Source organism: Amphiura filiformis, chromosome 18, assembly GCF_039555335.1.
Source record: "Amphiura filiformis chromosome 18, Afil_fr2py, whole genome shotgun sequence".
Taxonomy (NCBI): Eukaryota; Metazoa; Echinodermata; class Ophiuroidea; order Amphilepidida; family Amphiuridae; genus Amphiura; species Amphiura filiformis.
In genome coordinates, this window is record NC_092645.1 from 27,024,228 (window position 1) to 27,039,548 (window position 15,321).

The 15,321-nt window shown below is 37.1% G+C and overlaps 3 protein-coding genes across 3 annotated transcripts in view; 2 read left to right on the forward strand and 1 right to left on the reverse strand.

Annotated features, from left to right (window-relative positions):
- The first annotated feature begins 8,512 nt into the window (after positions 1–8,512).
- Positions 8,513–11,565, forward strand: LOC140140061 (uncharacterized). The gene is made up of 2 exons (XM_072161874.1): positions 8,513–9,888; positions 10,789–11,565. The coding sequence occupies exons 1-2, from the start codon at positions 8,709–8,711 to the stop codon at positions 11,220–11,222; spliced, it is 1,614 nt and encodes a 537-aa protein (XP_072017975.1). The 5' UTR covers positions 8,513–8,708; the 3' UTR covers positions 11,223–11,565.
- LOC140139059 (uncharacterized) lies at positions 11,339–12,100 on the forward strand. The gene has a single exon (XM_072160841.1). It carries the CDS (start codon positions 11,339–11,341, stop codon positions 12,098–12,100), a length of 762 nt encoding a protein of 253 aa, XP_072016942.1.
- A 3,035-nt stretch (positions 12,101–15,135) lies between these two features.
- LOC140139060 (sushi, von Willebrand factor type A, EGF and pentraxin domain-containing protein 1-like) overlaps positions 15,136–15,321 on the reverse strand; it is a 36,579-nt gene continuing 36,393 nt past the window's right edge. The window contains exon 19 of the mRNA XM_072160842.1: positions 15,136–15,266. Within this exon, the coding sequence (XP_072016943.1) occupies positions 15,164–15,266 (103 nt within the window). The 3' untranslated portion in view covers positions 15,136–15,163. The remainder of the gene's footprint in view (positions 15,267–15,321) is intronic.

Genomic DNA, 15,321 nt, shown 5'->3' on the forward strand with positions numbered 1-15,321 from the left:
AATGTGTTATTATTACAAATAATATTTTTTTAAAGTATAATACCTTTTCCAATATTATTTTATATATATAGTACTTATTACTGGTTTTTTTCGGCAACGTTTCCTAGCATTTATATCATATTCAAGTTATCTACTCCCTATTCCAGAAAAATACAGCACTAAATTTTTGGGATTAAAAAATATTATCCTGTTTCGCCAAATAAAACATAGCTAAATCATAATACTTTAGTTAGTCCTAACTGGCAATTAAAGTCAAATTTTAATATTTGGTCAATTTTAGGAAATAAGGGCCAAAAACATGCGTTTTTAGGGTGTTTTTCTTATGCTGTGACAATCAAGCACAAAGACTTGTACCAAGACTAATATCAGTTTATGCAGTCTAATTTTTGGAAAAGACTTGTTTTATTCTGATAACCAATCATTTAATTAAAGAAAACACAAAAAAGTGAAAATTATAGCAACATTTCGGCATATATACTCAAGATTTTGAATGCTTAGACTTGTCTTTGATTTTCGTGACTCGATTGTCATAAAGTATGCCAAAAATGCAGGTTTTTTGGCTCTTTTTTCAAGAAATTAGTAAAATAGTGATTTTTTTCTTTTATTGCCAGTTAGGACTAACTAAAGGATTAGGATTGAGCTATGATTCATTTGGCAGAACTTGATAATATTTTATTAATCCCAAAAAATTAGTGCTGTATTTTTCTGGAATAGGGAGTAATGACAACTTTTAACTAAACTGTTGGGCAACTATACTTGTGAGTATAATGTTATAAAATGTTACTTTTGTCTTATAATTAGGTTCTGTATGTTTCTTCTCCCTTTCGATTTCTGCCTATTGTATGTGTGTTTACCGTAAAGATTCGCCAAATGGCGCACATGGGCTCATTTGGGTAAATTTCACGTACAAATAAGAGAGCTTCGTCCTCTGAAAACCCCAGCCAGAATTAAGGGTCTGTGTCAGTATTTGCTGGTTGGATTCTTATGGGAGGGCACTTTTAGTTTGTGCATAAAATTCCAGTTATGTCAAGGAAGCCCATTATACGTAATTAAGTGAATCTTTACGGTATATGTGTTTTAGGGTACATTTATATGCAACTTAGGCCTATAAGGGGATGTGTGTTTATTACCTTATGACCGCTTGAGCATATCTTTATGCAAATTGTGTATTATTGCTGTTGTTTGTATTTGAATAATAAAAATAAAGATAATTATATATACTGTATCTGATTAGCATCGGTTTCTAAATACCAATGAAACTTATTCTGGGTAGATCCTTCATCGGTAAAATTGCATCTGGATATCGAATTATGAAATAAATAAACATACAAACAAACACACAAACAAACGTCTGCTTCGACCGAACTGTGAGAAGGAATGACTTGTAAGTAAAGAAATCGAAGTTGATTCACTTTGTTTAATGTTGTTACGAAGTCGTAAACAAACAAACAAAAAAAGAAAAGAAAAGGAAAGTGTTTGCACAAAGAGAGTACCGTACGTGGTAAAAAATCAATTTTGAAACAGACAAAATGTTTTGTATAATGTAATAAATTATAATGTGAAAGTAATTTAAATTTAACTTCAACACTACTTTCACCAGTCCATCAACATTATCAACGAGTGAACAAGGAACCCAGTAAACACAAAAACGTTTTTAAAACGTTTTAAAATAAGTATATTTTGGGTTTTGGTTAAGGTAAAAACGTTTTAATAACATTAAAATGTCGGGTTATATAAAGGTCATGAATCGTTTTAAAACGTTTTGTATGAAAACACACTACAACAATATTTTAAAAATGTTTTTGAAATGTCATTGTAAACTATTTTTGCAAACATTTTTGGCCAAATATTTTGTCAACACTTAAATAAAATTATGTTAAAATATTTGCACCCAGTAAACACAGAAATGTTCTTAAAATGTTTTTTTTTTACAAACCGTTTAAATAACATTTAAATGTCAGGTTATATAAAGGTCGTGAAAACATTAAAAACGGTATTGTAAATATTTTGAGCAAACATTTTTTGCAAAATATTTTTTCAACCCCAAAGTAACGTTCTGTTTAGAATGATTTGTACCAAGTTTTCAAAAATGTTTTTGGAATGTTATTAAAACGTTTTTATACCCTTCTTTGGTCTTCATACAATGGTATTATAAATGTTTTCTGTAAAACATTTGTGTTTGCTGTGCAGTAAATTACCAACAAATCTTATTTAATGTTATGAAAACGTTTTATACCATTAATGTACCCTTTATATAACCCGACATTTAAACGTTTTCTGACAACCTTTTATAACCTTTTGCGAATGATGTCGAAAACGTTTTGTGTTTGCTGGGAATAGTGTTACATTCCGAAAGCCCTCAGGTGAGCAAAATTAAGCTTACCGCAAGCGCTTTCGGGAGCGCAGCGGCACCAGAGGCAGGAATTTCCGACTTCGGTGACGTTATCGAGTGTGATGCCCGGGTGTCACCTTATCAGGTTGATCTCCAGCCGTTACCAAGAAAAACATCAGAGCTAACGACATCTGCTGATGACGAGGAAGTTCCTCGAAAGCGCTCCCGGTACACGAAATAAACAAGTAGTGTTGAAGTATAATTTAAATTACTTTCATTTTATTACCACTACGTATGAATCTGTAATTCTATATAAATTATAATGTATTTAACATTTTTCCGTTGTCGACTAGCTGCGAAAAAATGACAATTAGTTCATTTATGTTAAAACTTTCTTTCAGGTCAATATTAAACACACATTGCAGTTATACGCAGTTTTTATATCGCTCATACAGCTCCGTATACCTGTGCCGTATCATGTAAGGCATGCCTTTTTGGCAAAATTCATTTTGCGGGAAAATATATTGTTACCAGGGGCGTAGCCAGCTTTTTGGTGGGTGGGGGATAGAATTTCGGGGGCACAGACACAAAAAATTACAGTTTTACATCACACAATAGGCTCTACTTAGAGACTGTATGTCTTCGAGCTTCCAAAAAAGGCTTTAGGGACGATGTGCGCGAGTAGCGTGCAAAAAGTTTGGTATTTTACACTATTTTCGCCCATTATCAGAATGGAAAGGGCTTATCTGTGCAATATGCGCGCGTAGCGCCCAAAATATTTGTATTTTAGACAATTTTGGCCCATGATCTGGCTGAATTTTGGTAGAAAAGGGGCTCCTTGCCCCTTTTCTTTTCCATTGCCCTCCTGATTTTCTCTTTCATTTTTTGTCAGAGGGGCACTTTTTCTTTCATTTTTTGTCAGGGGTGCACTCTGCCCCTGCCCCCCCCACTCCACCCCCCTTTGGCTACGCTACTGATTGTTACATCATTTTACATGGATCTCAGCATTAGTAATATAAATGGTTTAATTTGAAATTCTTCAAATTGAGTTCTTTGGTGGGTTAAAGTTCGCACATGCGGTTGTTGACGGCATAAGCACACACATACCAATTTTATGTTGCTAAGCATTGAACTCGAGATTAAATTAAATTCACGTTCAAGTTCAACTACCTATTGTTTGAACCTTGGGAAGGTTGGACTTTATGTTTGTATAACTAGTTCACCCGTTGCTGTGAGAGTAACTGATGGCAATGCTATTTGACCCCTGATGACCCTTTTGACTTTTTTGACATGTTCTCCTCATATCGAGGATTCTTTCTACCACTTTTAAGTCCAGTTGGGCATACTGTCCCCATATGACCTTTGCCCTCGTTTGACCTCGGTTTGATTTTGTTCATGCTCCCGTGATATGGAGAATTACTTTCACCAAGTTTTACCCGAAATCAGGCAAAGTTTAAAATGCAGCCCCTGGATGACCTTTGACCTCGGATGACCTCGATTATATTTTTACGTGTTCCCCTCATATCAACGATTCCACCCACCAAGTTTGAGCCCCATTGGACAAAGTTTGAAATTTGAACCCTCCGTGATGACCTTTGACCTCGGTTGACCTCGGATTTTATTTTGCGCATATATTCCCCTGGTATCAAGAATTCCACCCACCAAGTTTGAGCCCGATCGGACAAAGTTTGAAATTTGAACCCTCCGTAATGACCTTTGACCTCGGTTGACCTCGCATTTTATTTTGCGCATATATTCCCCTGGTATCAAGGATTCCACCCACCAAGTTTGAGCCTGATCGGACAAAGTTTGAAATTTGACCCCTCCATAATGACCTTTGACCTCGGTTGAACTCGATTTCGTTTGGCGCAATATATTCCCCTGGCATCAATGATTCCACCCACCAAGTTTGAGCCCAATCGGACAAAGTTTGAAATTTGACCCCTCCGTAATGACCTTTGACCTCGGTTGACCTCGATTTTGTTTGGCGCAATGTATTCCCCTGGCATCAAGGATTCCACCCACCAAGTTTGAGCCCGATCGGACAAAGTTTGAAATTTTGACCTTTGACCTTGACCTCCGATGACCTTCAAAACCACACGGTCAACATGCTTTTCCCGATACCTATCCATATCCGAAATATCGGATCGATGCGTCTTAGCGCGGCGAAACGCATAGCCGGACAGACAGACACACAGACACACACACTTCGCTGGTTATTTTAGTATAGTAGAAGTCTCAAGCTACCAAAATATACTCACCTCTTTAAAAGGTATACACACTTTCACTTTCATGTCATGTGTTTAATGATGTCAGATGTACCAATACCACGGTGAATGCCTTTAGAATAATTGCAATAAATATGGCGGCTGTTATGGAATTGCAGCCACGCTTGGTAAATACACTCGCAATACTAGCGATACTTTGGACTTGTGTTTTTTGTGTGTATGGATCACAATTGTTTGATGACCATGGAGGTAAAGTATATTATGTTTCTTTTTATATTCTGTTATGTAAAACAGGAAGATTGTTGAAATAATGCAAACCAACTAATCATCGTATTCGAATTATTATCGATGTTTTGCCAACTAAAATTGAGCTAGTCTATTATTAGGCAAGCTTATAGCATACGTTTTATGTTTCAGATGTTTCAGTTTCACATTTATTTATTTACCAAAAATCGTATAAATCGAAACATATGCTATTACAATGGAGGGATGACCACAAAAAAGAGCACAAGGATCGTACAAGTTTGGCCACCCTGAACGAAATATATGAGAGAACTACTATAACTTAAATACTACGTGCAGAGACGAGAGACATAAGTTATATAAAGTGAATTATGTACAATTTTACGCTGTTGAATTTGTCAAGTAGAAAAATAAACCTGTTATATAAGCTTATAGGCTAGAAAATATCACTAGCATGTAAAATGTGCAACGCGCAACCCATTTAGACAGGATTTTAGACGTTTGTACGTGAAAGCAGTTGGCTACTATACGTACACTAACAGGATAATGGGACAACTAGCAACTCATTATACCCAGAAGTCATTAGGGTAAAATTTAAGATTTAGGGAATTTTAGGTTAGGATTGAATAGGGATAGTGATAGAGTTAGGGTTAAGGTCAGCATAGGGTTATTAGGGTCTGTGTTAGGTATAGAGTCAGGGTTATGTTTAGGGTTAGGAATAAGATATGGGCTTAAATTTAACATTTTTGGACAAATGACCTTTGAACTATGGAACTAATCCTCTCTATCACTCACAGACAGCGTAATAATAATATGTCCCTCGGGTTGACATAATTCAACATGGCATGCCAAATATGTGTGCCTCCACTCGGCATACCATGAAAAAGATTGCCCCCCTCTCGACTTGCCAAAAATTGCGTGCCCCCTGCTTTTTCACCCCAATATTCAAAAGCAGTCCATTTGCCCGCTCCACTTGTCGAAGATGTGATTTTAGAGTTTGAGATAAACATTTAAAATGATCCAAGTTTTTCTTTAACCTAAGCCAGGGGTATTTTTGACAGTTAGAAAGTGAATGAAAGTGATCTGTTCTACGCATCGTTAGCGATTGCATGCGCAGATATTAACATTTTAATGTATAACAATATAGAATAAGATTTTTCTAAACAAAAATATTCGATGAGCAGCAAGGCCTTCCCTCTAAGCTTTTAATCCGATAAGCTGATTATGTATTTGATTTCATGAATTGGAAGTCATTCTTTGATGTATTACTGAGCTCAATCATCTGAAATTACTGGAGCGTGAACCACCCATGCTGGTGGCTCAGCATAGTATTTTATTAACAGAAGGTTTTCTCCAAATTCGTTTCCTAATGTTACTCCTTCACTTCAGTCGATCTTTTTGCACCTGTAAATTAATACTATATTTTACATATAAAATTATTGAAAATTTTGGGATTTAATTCTTATGTCAGCCGTGATACCCAACAAAAGTGATAATCGAGAATGGTTGCCTCTATTTTCTCCTGTTAAATTATTGAAGGTTTTAAAGCGAGTGTGATAGCAGGAGCCAAATTTATACCATAGATGAACTCCTGGATGGGGCAGCTTTAATTAGCATGAGGCCACATTCATATGTAAATAGCGTATTGTTATTTAAATTTGTGCCCAGACGTATTGAGGGCGACAGTCATGTTACCCAGACGGAGAATGGCTGCATATGCCAGGCATATCAATTTGCTGAGTGAAGGCTGATAATCACCTTTCTGTACAGGTAATAAGCTAGTATATTTCGTGTACCAGTTGGTTATAACAAAAAATTAGTATCATATTAAATATATTAATGTATAAACTTTGAAATTTACATGAATTTGAAGAGCAGAGCTTCGAAATCTAGCTAAGTCAGGTGATGTGAAATTCTGCTGCGTGACCCCCTCTGCGTGGTAGAATTATATTCATAAAACATTGAATTTAACAGATATCATGGGCAGCCAACCACGATTTATCAGCATTTAAAATATATGTTAATTAACAAAGATAAATAATAAAGAGTACAAATGGCAATTAACTGGTAAACAAGCCTGAAATCTTAAAATGTTGCCACGTGATTTCCCGAACACATGATATGTCAACATGTGACCACTATTCAGATTTACCGTAAATATTTGAAGTATGCTTGCACATCATGCATATACACTATGCATTTCTTTACCTCCGTATAAAATCAATAATTCATGCTGGGAGCCAAGTAACATTGTCTGCTCAGTGCAGATTGGTATTTTATTTTACTTGAGAGCATAATAGATATACATAAGACGAATAAGGCGCCATGATGGAAGGTCAGGTCGGGTATCAAAGGTTATTATAACTTAAATACTACTTGTATTTCCCACCTTGCCTCTGTCACATATTTCCTTCATATTATTGACAGCAAGTCCTAATTTTGACTTTGCAAATTGCAAAATGTCATTTCATATCAAATTAGTAGACTTTCTTTGAAAAAAACATATCACTGGTGCCTGATGGGAATACCCGTCCGCCATTTCATTAAACTGGATCGTTTTCGCCTGGTTTGTGCCCAGATGTATTGGGGCGCGCTATACTCTCATTGAACAGGCAACGTTCGCAAAACTAACAACGTTGTTATTTGCCAAACTCAATTAACATGATCCAAGGGGTCGAACATGAATTATTCATAACGAGCTATAACGGATCGATAACTGGCCTCACTTTCTAGCTAGTAAACCAGCTGAATTTTTCATAGATTTTGCGTTGCTAATAGAACAACCGTGAATTTAGTGTCACCCCCTTGTTTATACTTATAGTTAATTATGCTGTCATTTGTTGTGCCATTTATTTGTTTATTTCACAGATGTAGAAGTATGCGACGTACTACCATGTAAGAACAACGGGTTATGTAGAATGGGTTATAGCAGGGAATGCTGGTGTCCTACAGAATGGCACGGTCATAATTGTGAAGGCAAGTGTCGTTTACTTTTTTGATGCATGTGATCGTTTTAAAGTCTTATAACCAGTATAAAAATCGAGGCTTTGCTTTGGGTGCGATTTGCCGTTGCAATAAAGGCGGTTGCGATTTTGTCGCAGCGATTTACCTCTGCGGCAAAAACGTTAAAAAATAAAAATAAAAATAAAATAACAACAACGACTATTATAGTAGCGTTTTCTGCGGAGAACCGAAAATTGATACGTACGGAAAGACCTTATTCATACCACCTTTGAGTCTGAATCTGAAATATTACCTACGGGAACAATGGCGAGCGATACCATCTAATCTAACATCTAATCTAACATTCAGTGAAATTTCGATACATTCTACACATGCATGCTGAGAAGAATGGCGTTTTGTCTTTTTTACCGAGTGCAAAGCTTAAACCCGGAAGTGTTATCCCGATTGGCTAATGCAATTTCCCACAATCATACTGGTTATCAGATTGGTCGATTACGCGTCATAGCAGGTCAATAACGGAACACAAAGCTCCGCTCGCCTATCGCCCATTTAACAGGACGCCACGCGTTGATTAGAGCAAGGGAGGACGGTTTTACTGTTATTGTTAAAGCTTTTGTTACCAGGTTACGACTGATATTTTATCCATGTATCAAATAATATTGATATTACGAAATTTGTATTAAATAAATTATAAATGTATCTCTAATATTATTAAAATTTACTTTGTATTTTGATTTTCAGAATCTAATACCAATTTTGGATCATCAGAAAACAAAACGTGGTCACGTGAGTTTATCTTTGCATTTGCAGAAAACTACAAACAACAACAGCGTCCAGAATTACTTATTATATCACACGAAAACAGTACATCAGTTCAGATAACTTTGCCGCGAATTGAAATCTTCCAAACTATCAACCTCAATGCCCACGAAAAGAAAATCATGCAACTGCCTCGCAGCACTATCGCACGTGGTACTGGTCACCAAAATGGCGCGATTTGGATACAAAGTTCTGGTGACATAAGTGTTTACGCTATCAGTGATAATCATGCGGCTTCTGGGGATGGGTTTTTGGTTTTGCCTACGACTTCACTGGGTACGGAATACCACGTGGTCGGTGCTAGAGCGCGAAAGAGGAATTCCTACCGGTCGGAATTTGTCATGGTCGGAATTCAAGATAATACAACAATCAGTATGTACCTCAATGGTATTGTTGAGACATCATCTGGCAACCATTATTATCAAAAATATCTGACTCTTAATCGCTTTGACGTTATTCAATTCCAAAGTAAATCTGATCTTACCGGATCTTTGATAGAAAGCGATAAACCAATTTCGGTCATCTCTGGAAGTCGATGTGGGTTTGTGAACTCGGAGAAGATATTCATTAAAAGATCGTGCGAGTATATGGTAATTCACTTACCACCAGTTCGTCACTGGGGAAGGGAGTTTATCGTGAGTCCATTACACAGTGCTGGAGGAGAAACAATTGTAAGAATGATTGCATCTCAAGGACAAAGTGTCATAACTATTGGTGCCGTAGAATACGGATACAACCAACACCTTGAAATCTTTTGTGTAAAGTATCGCCAATGTTACAGTGAAATCAAACTCACCGGTAACAGCCCTGCATTTTTGAAAGCTTTAAAACCAATTCTTGTCGTACTGTACGTGTCTAACCTGGCACGTGAATGTCACGAAGATCCGGGGAGCTATTGTCAAAGTGATGGCAAGAGTGGTACATCATTATCACACGTACAACCTATGACTCAGTACACCTCCGAAGTAATTTTTGCCACTTTTGACGTTCCTGACCTTGGTATGATTCGGGATTATACTTTGAACATCGTTACTCTTTGCGACAATAGTCATGAGATGACGCTAAATGGCCATAATCTTCCTTCAGGCGATGTATGGAGAGCAGACAATGAACTTGCTGAGTATTGTTCTCTTCGAATTATTATAGACGAATTTAGTCAGCGAAATCAAAGTGTCTTCCATCTACGGTCGAGGTCACCGGGTTCAAAGTTCGCAGCTATGCTAGTGAGAAACAGACCAGGGTCACTGATTGTCGTATCAGCAGATGGTGTCAATGAAGCAGTGAATACGAAAGGAGGAGACGGTAAGATTTTTTACTACTTTTAAACGGGACACCATACAAACAAAATGCCCAAATCCAGTTCAGGTATGCATAGTCCATTGTCTGAGGCTGATCCAGTGTACAAGAAGGGTCATCTGAGTTACTCTGCACAGTCATGTAAAAGACTATTAGACATATCAGAAAAGTGAGGGTAGACTTTCGGTACCTGGCAAAAATTCCACTGAAGCCATTGAACTTTGTACAGTGGCCAAACTTCAAACTTTCTGAAATTGTGCTTAAAATGATACAAATGTATTTCTCTAGTATAAGGATTAAGAAAATATATAGTTTGCACTATCTGAGATTGACCAAGAAGGTCAATAGTCAATTTTTGTGCAAAAGCCCCCAAAATGTTCGGATTTTGACGAAATGGGTATCAAAATTGTTATGTTGATGGTAAAAATCAAATAAAGAATAGTTTGCACTATCTAGAAAATTTTGTGATTTATAGGTAACCAAGGAAAATGTCAAATCCTATTGACCTTGACCTATTTTGATCCCATATATTTTTCTTTGGCATTTCTAATGGCCTAGTACGTGGGGATCTTTCATGCACACGAAATCAGCCTCAGACAATGGACTAAAACCGAATAATTACGGCTTTGAATAGGGTAGTACTGCATGGGCAAATAATTCTAGGTTTGGCCATAAACTTTGGACAACTTGCACAGGCTGGCAAGTTCTGACCCATAACTATTGGGAATTATTCTGGATAGTATTATGATACTATTGTAATACTTTGGACGTGCATTATTTTTGCAGCGTTACAGGTCCCGAAAAAAAACCTCTGCATAATGATTTCCTTCATATAAATATTTACATCATGTACTATTATTATTTCATATTTCTTACGTGTACATTCTTTTATTCTTTTAAATGCAGGTCGGCATACCTTAACGGCTACTCAATCAGGCACCGAGTTTATATTCGGCTTTATAAACAGCTGCAATTGCTGGACCATAGATGGTCCGCGTGTCATCATCATTTCCGATAGCGCCTTCCCCAAAACAACTGTAAATATACTGGCTCTCCGTGGTCAATTTAAAAGGACGGTAGTGTTATCTGCCGGTACTTCAATATCGGTTGACCTACCTGCAAAGGTTATAGCTGTTGATGCCTATGATCCACAACCTCCAGCAGCAATTCTAGTCACTTCGTCCAATCCAATTACCTTATATGGAATGAATGATGCACATCATGGTCGATCTGATGCTTTTTGGTTAGGCCGACAGAAACACTTGGAACGGAGTATGTCGCGGTTTCGTCATGGGGTGATCCTTATGGTGCTACAACTGAAACCGCTGGTCAGCTCCTGATCATTGGTGTTTATGATAAGACAATTGTGAGTATAAACCATGGTAGCAAATTTAGAATGGGTCGTTTAGGAACATTTCAACAAAAAAATAATTTCGGTGTTCTCGGTTTTCGGATCATGTCAACCAAACCAGTGTCGATAATCAGTGGGATAGAATGCGGATATTCTCAAAGTTTCCCGCGCCCGGGTTATGGAATATACTTTTGGCCATGCGATCACATGGTGGAGCATTTACCACCTGTCACCGACTGGGGGCGTCGCTATGTTGTGACGTCATTTGAAGGATATGGGGGAGACGGGAAAACTTTGATTCACTTAATTCCCATACGTGACACGACAATGGTTAACGTATCTTACGGGACACGATATCCAAATTTGTTACATTTACGAGAATTGGACTATTTTTTCTTTGATAACAGTACGGCAGATAATACCAATAGCGCCATTATTACAGCCAATCATCCGATAGAGATCGTTGCTATGAGCGGATACGGCCCATTACCAAGCTGTGTCCATGGCAACACGAGTGACGATTGCACCTCAAACTCGAAACCCGTCATGACACTAATCCCACCACTAAAACCTCTTCTAGGCCGCGCAATATTTCAGTTTATTGAACTCAGTGGTGCTTCTGATTTACGTAATTATGCGTATATTACAGCAAAATGTTCCGATGGAAATAAGATCTTTGTGAACAATGAAACTATTGCTGCAACGTGGAGACAAGAGCCTGTCCCGGATTCAGAATATTGTGTATTTAGACTTGAATTGGAACGCATCATATATGAGATGTGGACGTCTGATGAAGATACTGAACTTTGTGCTGTTCAATATGGCTTTAGTTCCCGCTCTGGATTTGCATTTCCTATTATATTTTAGGTAACATGTATCAAAGCGTAGATTAGTAAGAGGAAATATGTAAGAGGAAACACATTAGAAAAAGAACATCTCCCATTCACCCGTTTTGTGAATTGACTAGTAGACGTTATAATCACACACTCAAGGGTATAAGTCAACTGCATGTATCCTTTCGAAAGCCGTATCTTGCTAAACAAATGTATTTAGGCCAAAATATCACGATTAATATTGATTTGAATATTTTATCTTCATATTTCATACAAAAAAGTGAAAGAACTTAAAAAACCGACTCAGGTACCGATGTAATTGCAAACAAACATTTCACTGTTTCGTAAAAAATGACCCGATAAAGCCATTGACAATACATGTACCACGCAATCAGTGCTGGCATGTACAGAAAGCAATGGATAGCGGCGTGCTACCATTCATACTACAGTTGTCTAACTCTTTTGAAAAGTTTGTTGCTGCTATTCCTTGCATGGGCTTCTTTCAGAGGATGATTTAAGGAAGCCCCATCATGCACTGCAAAAGTGTTATCACTACAGTTTCAACTGCCACTTTACTTTTCAAATCCCATTGCATTCTGTGCAAAAGATGTTGTTCTAAAATGTTGTGGGTATCATTATTACTTATTATTTCAGATTAAAAGTGATGTGTGCATAAGGTATAATTCACACCTTGTGTATATAACATAAAAAGTGAAATTGACCATACCAGCAAATTCATAGTGTTTTTATTGTAAATATAGCTGTCCAAATTCACATTTAAGCATACACTTCTATGCAGTGGTCAAGCAGTGGTGTCATGTTCACTCACACTGCTGTGCTAACCGCAAGTTAACCCAGTGGGGTGTTGGGTAGTACTTACATCACCCTATCAGTTTCCTCTTCACTTCGCATGCTTATTCGGTTTAGAATAGCTGTGGGTATCATTGAGCAAGTGACCATTCTCTTTTAGTGAATCCCACTGCCTCTTTCGCAATAATCCTCTCCATTTTAAAGCAAGATTTATTACAATTCTCAAATAACCATTTATTGATATTAATCCAATAAAATTTCGAACCATTCCTGAATAACATCTGCAGTTTTTTTGTATTAATAAATTATAGAATATCAGCATCAACTTAAAACCTCGCAAGCTGCTGAGAATTTACGTGATACGGATTTCAATGGTATGCCGTATATTATTATTGTAAAATTAACCAAAATAAAATACCGTTTTAGTAACATAGTTGTTTTGGTTATCGGCTATTTTGACGGTGCCACAACTAGTTGCTGGGTTGCAAACAATTTACCGTAACAAATAAAAAAAAAAAAACTTGTATAATATTATACTATGTTCAACTCTGTAAAATTGATGTGGAATAAAATGTATTTTCTTATTAAGCTGGGGGATTCAAAAACATTTATATGAAATCCATTAGGTTTATTAATATTTATTCATTTATGTCACAAATGTCTCCTTTATTCTGTTATGATAATAAACTCTTTGATCTTACTTTCACTTGCTCACTCATTTAACTCGTTCATAAACTTCATAATTTTAAAATCATTTCATTAACCAATTAATGAACTCTTTCACTTCATTCATCATTCATTCATTCATCCATCCACCCACCCATTCATTCATTCATTCATTAATTCGTTCATTCATTCATTCATTAATTCATTTATATATTACACTTCATTCTTTCATTAACATATTACACTATGTACATATTGTCATATTTACATCATTTTTGTATCCCGTTTTGAAACTTGTTAATATCTCTTCATGAAACACATTACAAAATAGACACTTAAAAAAGTTAAATGGCATATATATTGCTCGGACAACATCATATCATTGCAAAACTATATTATGAGGACAATGAAAATTACTGCTTTTTTGAGAAAATAAGTTGTTTAAAATTTGATATTCCGCAAAAACCAACTGTAAGCGGTGAGTTCCTTCGAACGAGACAGATTTGTCCTTGAAACTACAGTGATGTCATGATATGAACACGTTTGCCCAGCGTTGTGAGAGTGTAATCAAAGCGTAAGCAACTAAGCATTAGCTGGTCAGTCTGTGGCTAAACTTTCGCTCATTTGAAGTCGAGTCATTTCGTATTAATTAATGTGGTTCTGTGCCGCATTTTTCTTTCATTGCCATTTTTTAGTGTGTGTGACCCTTTTTTTTAAAACCTTGACCTATAAGGTCAAGTTCAAATTGGCCGCCATTATTAGATCACGGGAATGTTATTTTTGCATATTGGAAACGTGAGCAGCCTGAATTACTGCTAAGACACAAGGCAGTGAATTGTGTTTTCTACATGAGCATATCAATATCAGGATTTAGTTGCTACGCCCAGAATTTCACAGGTAAATATTTGGTGCGTGCCTTCCAAAATTTATTGAGCTGTTCACATAACTTTCTTTAACGGTTTTTATTTAGGAAAATGCGAATAAAAAAAATGCAACAACTGTCAACTTTTAAGGTAATAATTATTTTCTATCAATGCAGTAAAACTTGTTCGCGCAATATATATGCCCTTTAATGGACAAAAAATATAAATTTATGCTATAATACAATCGTCCACTTTCGATTTGGCACTGTCAATTAGGTTATCAATGAATTTGCCTTCATCTTCAACCTTCTCTACATCTTTATTTTCCGTATCATCCGTCGATTGTGGTGGTGCTTCTTCAGTGCCTTGGGCAGTTTCTGTTGTAATATCACCCTCAACCGGATCTTCTGCCTCGGGTATTGATCCGTCTTCATCAACGTCACTTTCAGTCGCCGATGCTACACTTTCTGCCGTTGAGGCAGCACTTTCAGCCGTTGAGGCAGCACTTTCAGCCGTTGATGCTACACTTTCAGCCGGTGATGGCATCGCCGACATTTGCGTGCTTTCAGAAATGTAATGAGGCGCAACTTCATTTTCATAGGAGTACTCATCCGGGGGTGCAGATGCCGTCTGAAGCGTCAAATCAAGCTCATCATCAGGGTCTGTGGTAGGTGATCCTATGCTGTCGTCATCTTCACCCGGTTCCTTAATAATAGGAATACCCCGTGGGCGCATATTTGGTGTTACCGCAACGGCCGTCAAAGTACCGTTATCTGCGTTCTCGGTGGAGCCGTATAGTTGACTTCGACTTCTACGGCGCGTTTCAGGGACGCCATATCGCCTTTGGCGTCTTCATGTTGCCTAAAATTGATAGAAATGTTGAGGGACAGTTATGATGATGAGCTATGATATATGA

What these genes read in the sequence shown, in the direction of transcription:
- LOC140140061 (XM_072161874.1), top strand. Translation starts at nt 8,709, where the DNA reads ATGCAACTGCCTCGCAGCACTATCGCACGTGGTACTGGTCACCAAAAT. An exon ending in GAATACGAAAGGAGGAGACG is followed by an intron (nt 9,889 to 10,788) that starts GTAAGATTTTTT and finishes TTTTAAATGCAG; the next exon opens with GTCGGCATACCTTAACGGCT.
- LOC140139059 (XM_072160841.1), top strand. Translation starts at nt 11,339, where the DNA reads ATGTCAACCAAACCAGTGTCGATAATCAGTGGGATAGAATGCGGATAT.